The sequence below is a fragment of the Phyllopteryx taeniolatus genome, chromosome 6, assembly GCF_024500385.1.
Source record: "Phyllopteryx taeniolatus isolate TA_2022b chromosome 6, UOR_Ptae_1.2, whole genome shotgun sequence".
Classification (NCBI taxonomy): Eukaryota; Metazoa; Chordata; class Actinopteri; order Syngnathiformes; family Syngnathidae; genus Phyllopteryx; species Phyllopteryx taeniolatus.
The window spans coordinates 18045649-18061768 of record NC_084507.1 but is presented as its reverse complement, the minus strand read 5'-3'; the positions used below and the strand labels follow the sequence as shown (position 1 = coordinate 18061768).

General features: G+C 40.3%; 1 protein-coding gene across 1 annotated transcript; it reads right to left on the bottom strand.

Annotated features, from left to right (window-relative positions):
- Positions 1 to 321: 321 nt before the first annotated feature.
- si:ch211-149k23.9 (germ cell-specific gene 1-like protein) lies at positions 322 to 16025 on the bottom strand. The gene is made up of 7 exons (XM_061775678.1): positions 15619 to 16025; positions 12732 to 13333; positions 5786 to 5968; positions 4329 to 4376; positions 4094 to 4246; positions 2606 to 2717; positions 322 to 717 (listed from the first exon to the last, which is right to left on the bottom strand). Exons 2-7 carry the CDS (start codon positions 12925 to 12927, stop codon positions 327 to 329), a joined length of 1083 nt encoding a protein of 360 aa, XP_061631662.1. The 5' UTR covers positions 12928 to 13333; positions 15619 to 16025; the 3' UTR covers positions 322 to 326.
- Positions 16026 to 16120: the final 95 nt, after the last annotated feature.

The following is a 16120-nucleotide window of genomic DNA, read 5'->3' as shown; positions in this document are numbered from 1 at the left end:
AGTGTGGTTCTTGACCTGCTCAATGTGTAAAGTGCCTTGAGGTAACGTTAATGGATCTCGTTAGATTGTGTGGGTGTACCTAATGAATCGTCTGATGAATGTATATTGAGTTCACATACACACATTAGCCTTCCTACCATGAGGCACTGACAATATCCCCAGAGAACATGAATCCCTGCATGCCACTATGGCCTGTATTAGCTGTGGTCAGATTTGATATGTATTGAGTTCAACCAAAGTTTCCTTCACCTTCTCCGTGAGTCTGCGTCTTCAGTTTTTAAAATCTTTCAGGTCAGGAGGGTGGTCTCTCTCTCACGGTCTGTCGTTCAGCAAGGGGAGTCCACTCTGTCCACAGGTCCCTCCATCTCATCCATCTCCCTCTCGCAGTCTTCACAACCCTCAGGCCCGCAGCCTCCCACTAAAACCAGCGTAGGCACATCCCCGTTGCCCACGCCGACCACGCTGCCGTTGGGGGCCCACGCCACGTCGATCATGCCGTCGGGACACTGTAGCAGGCCGCTGACGGAGTAGAAACCCCCGGAGCCTCCGCCGACGGGGCCAGAAACCACCTCCTCATAGCAAGGGGCCCGGGCGGCAGCCCTCGCCTCCTCCAGACGAAGCCTCTGTTTGCGGCGCAGCTCGATGATGGTCTTTGTGTAGGAGTTGAGCGTCACTACGGCGGCGCCCATGCAGCAGCTGAAGGACACCCAGGCGAGACTACAAGCAGAACATTTCAAAACATTAGGAGGCACTTTAAGGTATGGCACTCTGGAAGGAAAATATGAAACAAGGTAGATTTCTTCATCCACGTCATGGTTGAATCAAAGGTAACCTGATTTATTTCATTCCAAAAAAGTGCAGTTTTTTTTTTTTTTTTTGGAGGGGGGGGTCGGTACTTTTTGAAGTCGAGTGGGTTTGACATTGTAAAGTACTACATTAGGTGACGCTGATCTTGAACTGAAACATTTTTTAGGTAGTAGTAATAATAATAATAATTCTTTTTATCCATCAATCCAATATATTGTACATGTTTAACAGTCTGGTTTATTGTCAGAAAAGAACAGACCTTTTATAACAGTTTATCCTCAGTTAAACTCATAACAATATGAGTATTTCATCCCAGAGGAAAGGTATATCAAACACATTTTGGCTAGTCTCTAGTTTTTTAAAAGAAGAAAAAAAATGTTTTGGACGTAACATTTTCATTTGAGAAATAGACAACACTGTTGTAAATGTAGTATATACCCATGATTGGAAAACATACTGTCAGGATGGTGGAATGCCCCCGCGACCCGACCCGGATAAGCGGTAGAAAATGGATGGATGGTGGAATGATTTAATGGGAGTGAATTGTAATAACAAATTTTAGGTACAGTATGTCAAATTCCTTGGGGTAATTTTCCACAACATATCTAAAATACTATAATGTAGCGTAAAATGGACACTTACTGCTCATCCAACACTTCTCAAGATTGATCATTTGCTATTTTATCATAATAAGGTACCGTGGCTGCAAAATATTGGGAAGCATGTAATATTAATTACAATGTCATGAGCAATGGCGATTGGTTCGTATCAATGTCATTTGGTAATACTAAGCAATCGCCATTGCTCAATACATGTACATCTCATGGATGCTAGCTAACGTCACCTCCATCATCTCTAAGTCCCTTCATACTTAACGGTACAACCTGTTTACCAGCAGTACTGCATACATTTTCACAGTCACTCTGTCCCCAGCTTTCAAAAGGCCGCATACATCTGTACTGATCCTCTCCCTGCACATGTCCCACAATGAAAAGTTGGCCATACATTTAAGCATTGAGAGAAATTTAGCGCATTTTAAATTCAGCTTGAAATTTTGCTTGAAAGCTGAAGATCCCTAACTTTTTTATGAGTAGTGTATGGTCTTGTCAGTTCTTTCTCAGGTGTGTCTACTTTAAACTTACTATATACTGTTGAAAAACTAAGCTCTCCATGGATTTTGGAACACAACAAAAAGCTGTCAAATAGTCTGGTAAATAGATACATGTTGACATCAGGTGCAATAGTCAGCCCACAGTCCACCATTCAATTCTATTTGCTATTCTGTGTCTATAAAATTAAGACGTCAGTTGATTTGGAATGCTATCTAAAGCTGGGAACACTCATATAGGGCTGAATTGGAACAGTTTTACCCCCTGCCAATCAGTTTTTGAAGGCCAGATTGTCGGATGTCCTGAAAAGATTGTCCTGAGCGAATATCCTGTGGTGTGGGGTGTGCTAAGAGGGATTTTTCCTCCCCAATTGACTCAGAAAACAGTCAGGCCAAAAATCCCAACTGTTAAAACCTGTTCAATAGTCATGTTGACAAACCCTTTAGTGTGGTGAACAACGACTTGGGACAAGTTACAGACTGTGTGATTGTGTTGAGTAACTATGTGTTACTGACCCGAAAATGCACAACAACTGATTGGTTGTTTTTCCTTGGGCGCAGTGGTTTCTTGCAAATCAAATTAAAAGGCAGGAGATGGGGTCAAAGAGGACTACATTTTTTATTATTTGTATTATTATGATTTCATTTTACTGAGTATTGTATGTGTCACTGTGTGTAGCAGCAACCTACGCAAAAGACCAGCCATAGTCCCAGGACTGAGGCCTCCAGTCTTTGGGGCCCACAATGACTGTCATCTGGAAGACGGTGGTGTACATCATGTGGGCCACCATCCCGAGAAGACCTGGACAAAAATCAAATCGCACTCAGCCAAGTGTAGACCGCCCCTCTGGTTGCATTGTCAAAAGTGCAAACAAAATTTTGGTCGCTTAGATTACTGCATTACTTCAGTGAACTTTACTATGGAGTCAGCCGGCCCTCAAACATCTCCAGTTGGTTCCTGCCACTCACCTCTTAACTGGAAAATGCAGGAGGGAGCATATACTGTAACTCCTATTCTGGCCTCGCTTCACTGGCTGCCTGTGCACTTTAGAGTTAATCTTAAGATTTTGCCTTTTTTTTTTTTTTTTTTTACCGTTTCATTGTCTTTAGATTATACTGTGTTCAATTGCCTTGTTTTTTCATCTGCAGTTGTTTTTGAAGTGCTTTATAAATAAAAGTGAGTTGATCCGAGAGTTGAGTTTGGGTCAGAGAGGATGATGCAAAATGATGGAACTGTACCATTTCTCTGGGGGGGGGGGCATGTAGGAATAGTAATGAACTATTCCTAGAAAAATAACTTCCTCTGACAAATGTGCTATATTTTCATTTGTTTGTCTCTTGTCTCTTTGTAAGGAAGCAGGCTACTTCGTGGTTCATGGAATGTGACATTAGGAATTGACAGACCAGACCAATTGCATTCCGGGGTGGGGGACTACTTGGTGATAACTGAAAATAAATGATTCAATACACATTTTGATCAGCTTTTGCATAAAAATTGTATGTGTTCTTCTTTAACAGAACCAGTCTACACAGCTTCATTGAAATTGGTTCAGTATGTCTGGCATAACAATCCTGCTGACAAACTAACAAGAAATCCAACCAAACAAACTCACTCTTATCTAACTCCAATGGCACAGATGCCAATTATTAATAAAAGTGAAAAAGTGTTTTTGTTCCGTCCCTGTGTTAGGTGGCCACTTCCTGTTTACATAGGATGAAATAAAATGACAAGACCGTACCATTTTTTTGTTTGTTTCATTTCTCGGGATATGGAGTGTTTCAATTGTGACTCGAATGGTAAAATAATAGAAATTAATAAATAAAAAATGACAAAAAAATTCCCAGAGTACTCTACTGTATTTGTATGCCTGCTACTTTCAGGTTCATGGAGAATGATGCCAGATGTTAATGTTAGACAAACAGGGCTCTACCATTTGTATTCTGGATCAGGCATGACATTTGTCCAGGTCATGTGAAAGAATAGCCATTTGCCATTTGTGTTTTGTCCAGATTTGCACCAGAATTAAATGGGTTCCTCTTCCTCACCCTAAAACGGTTCGTAGAAAGTGGTTAAGTACAAGGAAGAGCAATGAAAAACAATACCGCTCCCTTTTGTACTTTCTATAACTTCCACACTGACAGTGGTCATAACATCAAATTCATTGTTACGGTCCTTACCTGACAGCACAGTGCACATGGCAGCGTAGGCACTGATTTTTAGTGAGTGCATTTCCTTGTGAGAGCACAACACTTCCAGCCACATTAGCAAGAAGCCCATCCCAAGCAGGCCAATGTACGTGAACTCCGATATGACTGACAGCCAAAGCACACCTGCAGAAACGACAGCAAAGCAAAATGAAAGAAGACTTCAGAGCGGTTTGCTCGTGTCTTAACACTGATCCATTCATCCCACCTTGCGTCTCCCCTGGCGTCAACTCAATAAAGCTCCTGCATTTCTCACCTGTCAACAAAAACAAAGATTTGTCATGATACAATTCAACATAAGAGGAATCGAAGCAAGGTTGTCCACTGACCATTGAGGGTGGGAATCCCAGAGTATCTCACTATGTGATAATAGCACAGTATTTTACCCATAAAGATTCAAACAGCAACAGTGCAATAAAAGAATATGTCTATGATTGCACCTATGATACAGGTGCAATGTGGAAAAGTTTATTTCAGTAGCTCAATTCAAAAAGTGAAACTCATGTAACGTATCAGATTTCACTACACACATTCACATTTGCTATCTCAAGAAATTAGAATACAGAGGTACTTTGACTTACAGGTAATTGTTCTGTGACTGTGCTTGTAACTCAATTTACGCATATCTCAAATCAGTGTCAGCGTCAGAGCACATCCGGGTTGGCATTAGGTCAACTGTGGAGTGGATAATATTAGTTTTCTGTCAACAACTAATACACTAATCCATTTCCTGTACCAAAACAGGCATTTGCATTGCCAGAAAATGCGAGCATGTGGTCGCTCTCTCTCTCTCTCTCGCTCTCTCTCCTACACACGCAAACGTGCATGCGCACGCACAATATTAAAGACGAAGTTTGCAGTTTTCATTGTCATTTGAAAACATGCTTCTCAGAGGGGAGAATTAATTATCGCACATTGCCGTGGAGGCCCAAATGTTAGGCCAAGCCTGAAAGAGGTCAGCTCCCTTGTCATCGCCATAAGATGCATGCTTCCATTAGTACTTTGACAGGATGTGACGCGACCATATGCGATTGAACAACACTGTTTTTCTCATTTTTACCATCTTTCTCTTACAGTTAGTGACTAAAATTCATAGATTTACACATAGATTTAAAAAAAAAAAAAGTTTGGCATGAAAAGGCCACACTGGAAAGGGGTGAGGAGGAGCACAGTAACTCATTTAGGGGCAGGGGCCTCATGAATACCCCCCGCCTCCCCATGATGCTGACACCATCTCAAATTATGGGATGCTAGATGGATTTTGTGTTTCACTTTTTGAACAACTTAAACTTTTATACTCAAAATTATTGAGTACAGATTGATATCTGAAGAAGCGAAAAAAAAGGTGCACTGTATTCAAGAATGTGGATCCTAATACAGTATTAATGTAAAAAAAAAAAAAAAATTAACAAAACCATATCAAATTAAATAATATAAATATAAAGATTTTGTTTTTGCACATTTGAGGTCTTTTATTTTTTCCTTATTTTTGTTTTGTCGTTCTAAACTTCTTGCGGAGCCACAAAGAATTGAACCATAAAGTTAGAATTCCCATTGAATGCCTGCATATTTTGATCCACATACCAATATTTGATGCTTATGTGTCAAATAGATGCCATTGCTCTAAGTTGCCATGTCAATATTTCCCTCCCCAGCCCTGCTCACCATCACTGTGTTTCTCGCAGCTTTCCCAAAAGCCGGTGTGGAAGTATCTGAAAGCGAACTTGTCCTCGCCGGTCTCCCAGATGTAGTGAACGGCATTGGCCAGCTGCCTCTGGCGGATTTTAGCCAACTCCTCGCGTCTGGCTGGAGACAGCGTACGGTTGAAAGGGTTTTGGGTCGGGCTCTCTGTGGGACGACACACAAGTAGGGCAACGCTCACACACAGGGTTTTTGTGTTTGGACATTGTGGCCAAATATTATACGTAAAAATAGTCGCAGTGGTACGGCTACAGTGTGAATAATGAGTGACCCTCTAAGCTTGCTTTTCCTGACCTACAAAACCTACTATTTATTATTGTCTCTGAGCCCGGCAGTCACCTGACCGCACACAAGTCTCCAGGGCCCCGCACCAAAGCAATGTTTTTAAAGTGACAAATTTATGTGAACCACCGCAGTAAACAACATCATGACACTTGTAGTCAGAAGAGGCACAAGACCCCTAGCCTCACTTTCAATCTATGTTTACATTACAGACAACGAAAAACAACAGCTATGTCATGTGCTGTCATCTGTCTCCCTATAAATGTCAACATTTTAGCCCCCTTTAAACTTGAGAAAAAATGTTTTAGTTTTCTCTGTAATACTCGGCCTGGTGAACCTATTTTGCCGTTTTATGAGTAAATGAAGAAAGTCAATTTAAGACCAGTTCTTGTGGCTGAATTTACCTACATTTCTATTTTATATATATATATTACCATTTACTTTGTCTTACTTAAGTAATTATTTGGAGGGCTAACATTTTCTTTTAAGTCATGTAATTCAAAAATAACACTACTCATACTTAAGCAAAAATTTGGGCTACTTTAGCCAACTCTGCCAAGATTTCAGATTTATGTTGTGTCGTCATCTGCGCAGGTTAACAAGTAACCAGCCTATTTTGACAAAGTAAGGAGTAGAAAGTACAGATCTGTTTTTAAATGTGGAGAGCAAATGTATAAAGTCAACAGAAAAATAAATCCTCAAGTACAGATATAACTGAATAATCTACTTAAGTAAAGAAACAAAGTATTTGTACCAACACATCCATCCATCCATTTTCTGAGCCGCTTCTCCTCACTAGGGTCGCGGGCGTGCTGGAGCCTATCCCAGCTGTCATCGGACAGGAGGCGAGGTACACCCTGAACGGGTTGCCAGGCAATCGCAGGGCACATACAAACAAACAACCATTCGCACTCACAGTCATGCCTACGGGCAATTTAGAGTCTCCAATTAATGCATGTTTTTGGGATGTGGGAGAAAACCGGAGTGCCCGGAGAAAACCCACACAGGCACGGGGAGAACATGCAAACTCCACACAGGCGGGGCCGGGGATTGAACCCGGGTCCCCAGAACTGTGAGGCTGACGCTCTAACCAGTCGGTCACCGTGCCGCCCTGTACCAACACAGTGTGTATAAAACATTTTTTTTTAAAAAAAGCCAACTCTGCAGCTGAGTAAAAACTCCTCCTGCCACTACTGTATTTGAGGATATATGGTATAAAGTCAAAAAAAAAAAAAAAAAAAAAAAAAGGGAATCCTTCCCAAATACATTACACTTTGTATCCTTTGACTACATTTGTTAAGAAAAATTGCCCACCCAAAAATTGCCCACCCAAGTGTGAAATTACACAACCAAGTACATCTTCTGCTTTCTGCTTATTTTTTTGAAAATGTATCTGTGAGCGAGTTGCTCTGAATTTTGCTGAATTGTGATGTCCCAATTCAGCTAATTTACATAATAACTGTGTTCACACTGAACTTCTCCGGCCATGACTTGGCAGCATGGCTGGGCGAAGATCTACCATTTTCAAGCCAAGGCGCATACCTGCACATTTTTGCTCTATGAAGCTATCGACGCGGTGTGGGGGTTATTTGTGTTTCTCGATATATCCGCTGCATGCACCACGTACATGGATCTGCACAACAATTGACAGTGTATGTACTGCTGCTTCCGTGACTGAAAGTGCTATTATTGTCTTTAAGGACGTTCACTTTTTTCCGCTTTCGGCTAAGGGTTGAATGGCTTCAAATTGTTGTAGTCAACGCTAAGGTGATGATAGTTGAGTCGACGCCGACTAATCGACTAATTTTTTTCAGTTCTCAATTCACTACAACTGCAGAGGGAATGCTTTTCAATAATGTATTGTAGCAACCTTGCTACCGACCGTGTTATGTGGATTCTTGCTACAGTGCGACAACTTCTGACTGTATGTGAGGCAGTGAAGGTCTCCAAGTGTGATTTGTGATTGGATGAGTGAGTCGAGGGTGACTGGTAGCAGGAAGAAGAGTGGCTTTATTGTTTGCGGGGTGAAGGCTTGAATGTAACACTAGATGGACATTTTTTGGGGTCATTTACGGCTAACAACCGTTGTTTGACCAGCGCTCGTCCTAGTTTCATAGTCTATGGCAAGCAGACACTACAGTGCAGTCTATTCTCTGTATTTTCTTTATCACAGGAGTGTGTTGGGTGAATTTGCTTATTGACAGCTGATGTGAGGATTTAGGCCACAGGTGTGAAACTGGTGGCCCGGGGGCCACATTCGGCCTGCCACATAATTTTATGTGGCCCGCGAAACCAAATCATGTGCGTCCACTTCATGTTTCTTGCATAAATACCAAAATTGCAAATTGTCTTCACCTTTAAAATTATTGAGCTATTGCAAGCATTTTTTTTGTTACTGATCCTCTTTCTAAAATAATTTAAATAATACTGTAGTCAAACAAACAGTTTTTACTGGCTTTTGATTTCAAAAGTAGTTATCCATCAATTTGTGTATATGTAATAATATGAGGCAATCATTCATTCATATGGGTTCACAGCCATAACGGCCCTCCAAGAGAAATCATAACTACGATGTGTTTCGCAACAAAAATGAGTTTGACACCCTTGATTTAGGCTATTCGTCAGCTAGTGATAGCGGACATGTTTTCAGATGGACGACCACTCATCCTTTTTGTTATAATTGAGGATAGACTTGCATATTTTGCATGTGACCGTGCTACCAGTCTCATTTTTTTGTTAAAAAAAATTAATAATGCCAAAACACGTGACTGACGGTTATTCGACTTAAAGCTTTAACTGTCATTGCGGAGTGGTCAACTAATTGGATCTATCCCGACACGATGGGCTTCGCTTCTGTAAGGAGAAGCCGCTTGCCTTGTTCAACCCTTCGCCTGGCCCTCTGTTATTGTAACGAAAGACATCATTGCTCATTTTCATGGGGCAAGACCACCCATTAAAACAGGCTAAATTCCAGAAGGCTTAAATGATTATGTGTAAAGTGTGTTCTTATAACACATGGGAATTGTTTTAAAAAAAATAAAAATAATAATAATTAAAAATAAATAAATCCAAGTATGTCTCCTTTAAAGTAATGGGATTTTTTTGTAGTCACCTGTTGTGATAGAATGTATGTAAGTACAGTAATATTATGGTGTTCAAAACAAATTTCCCTCTCAAATAATAATAAGGTTTATCCTAACTTGCCTTCAATCTCATAGGGCTATAAATCACATCTAGGGATGTAGCAATGACTTTAAGCCAACAATGTACACTGTTAGAAGTACATCCTGTATGTACTTTACAAGTACGTAGCATACAGTGTGATCCTGGTTGATTCCTTTATGCTGTTAATCCCATTGTGAATTTAGCATATCTGGTGGGGAAATAAAGACCAGATGAGGAAAATCGTTCCCTCAGTGGACTGTGTAGACCTGTGGGGGTGTCCACAGATTAAAGTAATCTATAATTAAAAGCGAGCTATGGTAAAATGAGATTAAACAAACACCAAGGACAATGAGTTTTGAAAGAAGCCTGACATTTATCCACATGGATTAGTTCCAGGTATTGGCAGTGTACTGCAGTGACGCAGTATAAAGATGGAAGAATTCGCTACAAGTCTAATCAGGGAAATGCCGACAGCCAGTGCTTCTAGTAAAGCAGACAGAAATGCAATTTGCGTACTAATTACTGTGCGCTGAAAACGTAATCCACTAACTGGGGCATGTTATCAACAAAATGAATAGCATTGCGAGAAACACTTTCAATCTCTTGTTTTTATGCCAAATTCATGTTAAACATTCATGCAAAGAATCAAGACAAGGAGCAAGCACAGACAGGATACCTGCAGATTAGCATGCGGAATACCTGGAAGACATACAGTGCATGATCACATGACTGTTCCATCCATCGGGATTACTGTTGTTTTCAGAAAACAGCAACAAGCTCTGTTTAACATGTACCGTCTTGCTCAAGAAGATAAGCTTTGATTCCCAGTGGCCACAACATAAGGTACATAATCATGTCTAATACAAGAGCTGTATTAACAATTCTGCCTTGTGAAGATCACAATACTCAGTTTTGATTGACACTGTGTGGAGACGGTAATTGTGGTGATAGTTTGTTGTCTTGTACAACTGCATTGTGTTATACAGAGTTGAGTTACCGTGTGAGTGGGGAGAATATTAGACAGCAAATCATAGGACATTTGAAAGCACAAGAAACTTTTTATTTTTTTTAATCATAGTTCTCTTAGCAAACACTATCACACAGTAATAGTTTCATAAAAATACATAAATATTGTGATAAAATATGGCAAGGCAAATTGTTTACATTTGCTGGTTATTGGGCATGAATGAAAAATGTTTGAAATACATGACCTTTTTTTTTTTTTCTTCAAATCAAAAGAAAATTAGATTTCACGACAAATATTATTGCATACTGTTGCAGCTAGTTATTGAGGTTTAAGTACAACCCCAATTCCAATGAAGTTGGGACATTGTGTTAAACAGAGAAAAACAGAATACAATGATTTGCAAATCATGTTCAACCTATATTTAATTGAATACACTACAAAGACAAGATAGTTAATGTTCAAACTGATAAACTTGATTGTTTTTAGCAAATAATCATTAACTTAGAATTTTATGGCTGCAACATGTTCCAAAAAAGCTGGGACAGGTGGCAAAAAAGACCGAGAAAGTTGAGGAATGCTCATCAAACACCTGTTTGGAACATCCCACAGGTGAACAGGCTAATTGGGAACAGGTGGGTGCCATGATTGGGTATAAAAGGAGCTTCACAAGCCAAGACGGGGCGAGGTTCACCTCTTTGTGAACAAGTGCGTGAGAAAATAGTCGAACGGTTTAAAGATAATGTTCCTCAACGTACAATTGCAAGGAATTTAGGGATTTCATCATCTACGGTCCATAATATCATCAAAAGGTTCAGAGAATCTGGAGAAATCACTGCATGTAAGCGACAAGGCCAAAAACCAACATTGAATGCCCGTGACCTTTTGATTCCTGCATCAAAAACCGACATCAATGTGTAAAGGATATCACCACATGGGCTCAGGAACACTTCAGAAAACCAATGTCAGTAAATACAGTTCGGGGCTACATCCGTAAGTGCAACTTGAAACTCGATTATGCAAAGCAAAAGCCATTTATCAACAACACCCAGAAACGCCGCCGGCTTCTCTGGACCCGAGTTCATCTATGATGGACTGATACAAAGGGGAAAAGTGTTCTGTGGTCCGACGGGTCCACATTTCAAATTGTTTTTGGAAATTGTGGACGTCGTGTCCTCCGGGCCATAGAGGAAAAGAACCATCCGGACTGTTATGGACGCAAAGTTCAAAAGCCAGCATCTGTGATGGTATGGAGCTGTGTTAGTGCCAATGGCATGGGTAACTTACATATCTGTGAAGGCACCATTAATGCTGAAAGGTACATACAGGTTTTGGAGAAACATATGCTGCCATCCAAGCAATGTCTTTTTCATGGACGCCCCTGCTTATTTCAGCAAGACAATGCCAAACCACATTCTGCATGTGTTACAACAGCGTGGCTTCGTAGTAAAAGAGTGCGGGTACTTGACTGGCCTGCCTGCAGTCCAGACCTGTCTCCCATTGAAAATGTGTGGTGCATTATGAAGCGTAAAATACGACAACGGAGACCCCGAATTGTTGAACATCTGAAGCTGTACATCACGCAAGAATGGGAAAGAATTCCACCTAGAAAGCTTCAACAATTAGTGTCCTCAGTTCCCAAACGTTTATTGAATGTTGTTAAAAGAAAAGGTGATGTAACACAGTGGTAAACATGATCCTGTCCCAGCTTTTTTGGCACGTGTTGCAGCCATAAAATTCTAAGTTAATGATTATTTGCTAAAAACAATATAGTTTATCAGTTTGAACATTAAATATATTGTCTTTGTAGTGTATTCAATTAAATATAGATCAAACATGATTTGCAAATCATTGTATTCGGTTTTCATTTGTTTAACACAACATCCCAACTTAATTGGAATTGGGTTGTAAAAGTAAAAACTGTAAAGATATTCTTGTAGCGCATACTTTTATATTCCGTAACACCCGCAATCCATAACCATGATAATGTACATATTGGTAAATTAAACTCATTTAAATACTTGGCTATAAGAAGAGAACATTTCCTTTTTTTATTTCAGTGACTTTTCAAAAAACATTTAATCATTTATACCAGAACCAGTATTATATACTGTACTTCTCCGGATTATATTCAATAATAACTAATTTCTTATATTTATTTTATCTTTTTGTGAGCATGTGTTCTCCATTTCAACTCAAATTACAGAAGACGGTTCCTTGAGGGCTACATTAATAGCAATGACAATTAAAAATGAGCATTATCTTTGTAAAAGGTACAGTTCTTGTCATTAGAATGTGCCAGTGTGGACAGCATATAACCTACAATACTGCATGGCGACTGATATGAGTTCTCAAACTCCTAAGACAGATGACTTAAAAAAAAATAAAAAATAAAAAACTCTCTTTCAAGACATAAATCCCCAAATGTTCCAGGAAGACTGGATGTACAAGCTTTCGTAAAAAAAAAATTTCAAAGGATGAAGTATGAAAATCAGGTACCTGTGGTGTAAGGCTCACTGTTGTTCTGCCCGCAGTTCTTCATCTTGACGGGCGACAGGCAGAGGGGCTTGACCACTTTGTGGGTGCCCTCGCACCAGTAGGAGGTGCACAGCGCCAGGATGGAGAGTGCCAGGGCCAGAGAGGTCAAGGTCAGGGAGAGCAGGGAGCGAGAGCGGCGCGACATGCGCTCCGACATGGCCAAAGCGGTGGCAGGGGGCTAAAGGCACCAGGGCAGGGCAGGAGACGAATTCGGCACACAGTGTGACGGGTACGGGGGAAAAGAGGGATGGAAGAACAGATGCTTCCGGTGGGGAGGCGGGTCGGGAGGTGATGAGCTGCCAGGTTTAATAAACCGTGTAGCAAAGATGAATGTGATGTAACCGCGGGAGAGTGATTAAAAGGGGAGGCAGAACAGGAAGATTCTCTAAAGTTGATGCATGTACAGGCAAACAGATGGAGGTAAAAATGGACAAGAGGGGATTTCCAAGGTTCACATAAGGAGAGAACTGCAGGAGCCTGGAAAGCTTGCTATTAATTTCTGCCGTTACCCAACTGGGGCTTTGTCAAATCTGCCAGAAGATGATGGGCCGCTGCACCCGAGCCTGAGGAAAGAAACAGGAGGTGGAAGGTGATGGTCCTTTACGTGGCTGGTTAGTCAGAGAAATGACAAGGGATTTTCTCCAAACATAACATACCGATGCCTGTCAAACCCAGCGAGACCCTCAGACATTGGTTCAACTTAACAAGTTTAGCAATTTTGTGTATGCAGTGCAGTACAGTGAATGCAGTGACCTCTTCATTGGAGAGACCAAGCAACCCCTACACAAACCCATGGCACAACATAGGAGGGTAGCCTCTTTGAGTCCAGAGTAGGGGTAGAACGACTAAAGATTATTTGTATTTGACTATAATCTGATGAAACTCCATTAATCAATGGCGTCATTGATATTTTTTCAGCACAATAAAGCGGTATCCAACCTTTTTCACGCAATGGACATATTTTGACCAACTGGCATACAGTAGAAACAAATAAAAACAAATGATTAAAAATGCAACTCACATTTACGCTGAATGTAGTTTTTGTAATTAGTGGGAGCTCTGCACATGTTCCTCTTCAACAAGGTGAACGGTCACATCTTTTGTTCAATAGCATAGAATGTTGTAAAATGGCCCATAGTAGCCGGAGGTTAAAAAAATAAATAAAAAACAAAAATCCAGAATTTCTCTGTTTCACTTGTGCTTTTATAGAATTTTATGATAGACTTGCATATTTAGCATTTCCACACAGTACCGTAGGCCGTACTGAGTGTTATGACACAGTGTTGTAAAGCGACCAGTGTCATAATGTTGGTGTGTGTTGTTCCTGTTATCACACAGTTGTTGCCTGTGCATTATTGGACATAACATTTTGCTGATGAAAAGCAAGCTTCACTTCACTAGTAGACTAATCGGCTGAACTGGTCCTACTTTGATGTCCAAATTCTGATTGTGTCATTCCATGGGAAGAGTGGCTACATTAGAGTTGTTTTGCCACCAGGTGAAAAACGGTCATTCACCAGCCATGCCTGACAACAACAACCATATTGTAACCCCCCACTACTCCCCCAGACACATAAATAAGGAACCTCCATACTGAAATTTTAGAACTGAAAAAGCCTTTTGGGTTAAAGATGAAACGTCTTCAACAAACAAGTTCAGTTGCCTGGATTCAACCTTTGCCGGTCTCTGTTACCAATGTATCCTCTCACCTCAAGTCAAATGAATGAGTTGCATGGTGCACAAACAGGCCTTAAAATGTCCACATTGTCAGGTGCTGGGGTTCACTCTCCAGTTGCTCACGCCTTTACTTTTTTTTTTAATGTGCCTTGTATTTTCTCCCAACTTCCTGATTAAGACTCCCAGGCCTGCTGCTCATTACGGATAACACCCCTGCCTGAGGCCAAGAAAGACGATAACAAAAAAAGAGATTTCTTTTTTTTTTTTTTGATGAAATTATGGTTGAAGCGGCTATCTGAATTTTGGTCAATAATCCCTGTCAATCTGTAATCTGTTGGTGCTATAGCTGTTTGTAACCATAACATCCTGAAACACAACCAGTCACACAACATTGTTTTATTATCTCACTATTTTGGGAGTTTGATTTAACACAACGTATACTGAAAATCTGCATTTTTTTTTTCCATTTTTACTATAAATTATTTTAAACAAGTACAATTCTGATGTAACCAGATAGTCAAAAAACTATTGTGATTGATAACTGGTCAAACTGAAACTGACCACCTGCACAATCCAATGATAGCCAATTTCAAAGCTTGTACCAAAATGTATACCTTTATAAAGAATGCGGTCTTGATTTACCTAACAATATTTGAAGTTGAAAGTTGTGTAGAATTGCATGCAACCATCTAAGGTAACCAATACAGCTCTCAGTATGATGCAGTGCACTTCTACACTGGCACTTCCAAAAAAAAAAAAAAATAAATAATGTAAAAATATTAGCATATTGCTAAATGAATACAGGGCAAAACTTTGTATTTTAGTATTATTTGCATAACCTTAAATGTTTATGGCAAATTTGCTGTTATTGCCAGCATTAAGACAGTGATAAACACCTTGTTTCATTGAATAGGACTGCTAGAAACTGCTTCTTTCTGAAGTAAAATTGGAATGTGCTTTTGAAAATAACACTACTGGTAAGAATGGCATGTTTCTAAGCTGTAAGGCATGTTCAACATTATCAGCTAACACCAGTCATGCATGACGTAAACCATGGCAAAAGTATTGTTAAAGTATTTTACATATAGCTCCTGCAGAAATGGCAGGGGGAAAAAAAAACTTCAATATTAAAATATTAAGCAAACTTTACTTCATAGTGTTAATTACTTACCAAAGTCCTTATCCTGTAGTTTAGGTTAAACTCGAGCTAAATCAAAGAATAAAATGTCATCCAGTGGTCACTGCTTCCAGTGGACCGGCCTTTGAGTCATTGCTCATCTTTCTGAATGGAGAGCCTTCAAGTCAAAAATAACATTTATCCATCTTGAACGGATTCCCCGCGACACTATAGTGTCTTTCGCTCATTATGCAGCATTCCCTCTTCCAGGATGAGCATCTGTGACCCTCACCTCTGCAGCTGCACTCAAGCCTCCACCGCCGCCTTGTTAATCCTCCCGGCCAATAGTAAAAGACGCAGTCAGGCTTCTTGTCTCCACGCCACCCGACTGTCTTTCTTAGGAATTGATGTCACAAACTCTCCCTGATTCATGTAATCCCTCTAAATCGTTCTGCTACTGTACTTGCCCCCTCTCTCCTCCTATGGTGAACCCTTTCACCAGGGTGTTCCTCTGGCCACCTTCACAACTAAAGACATTACGGTGGATTAAGTTGTA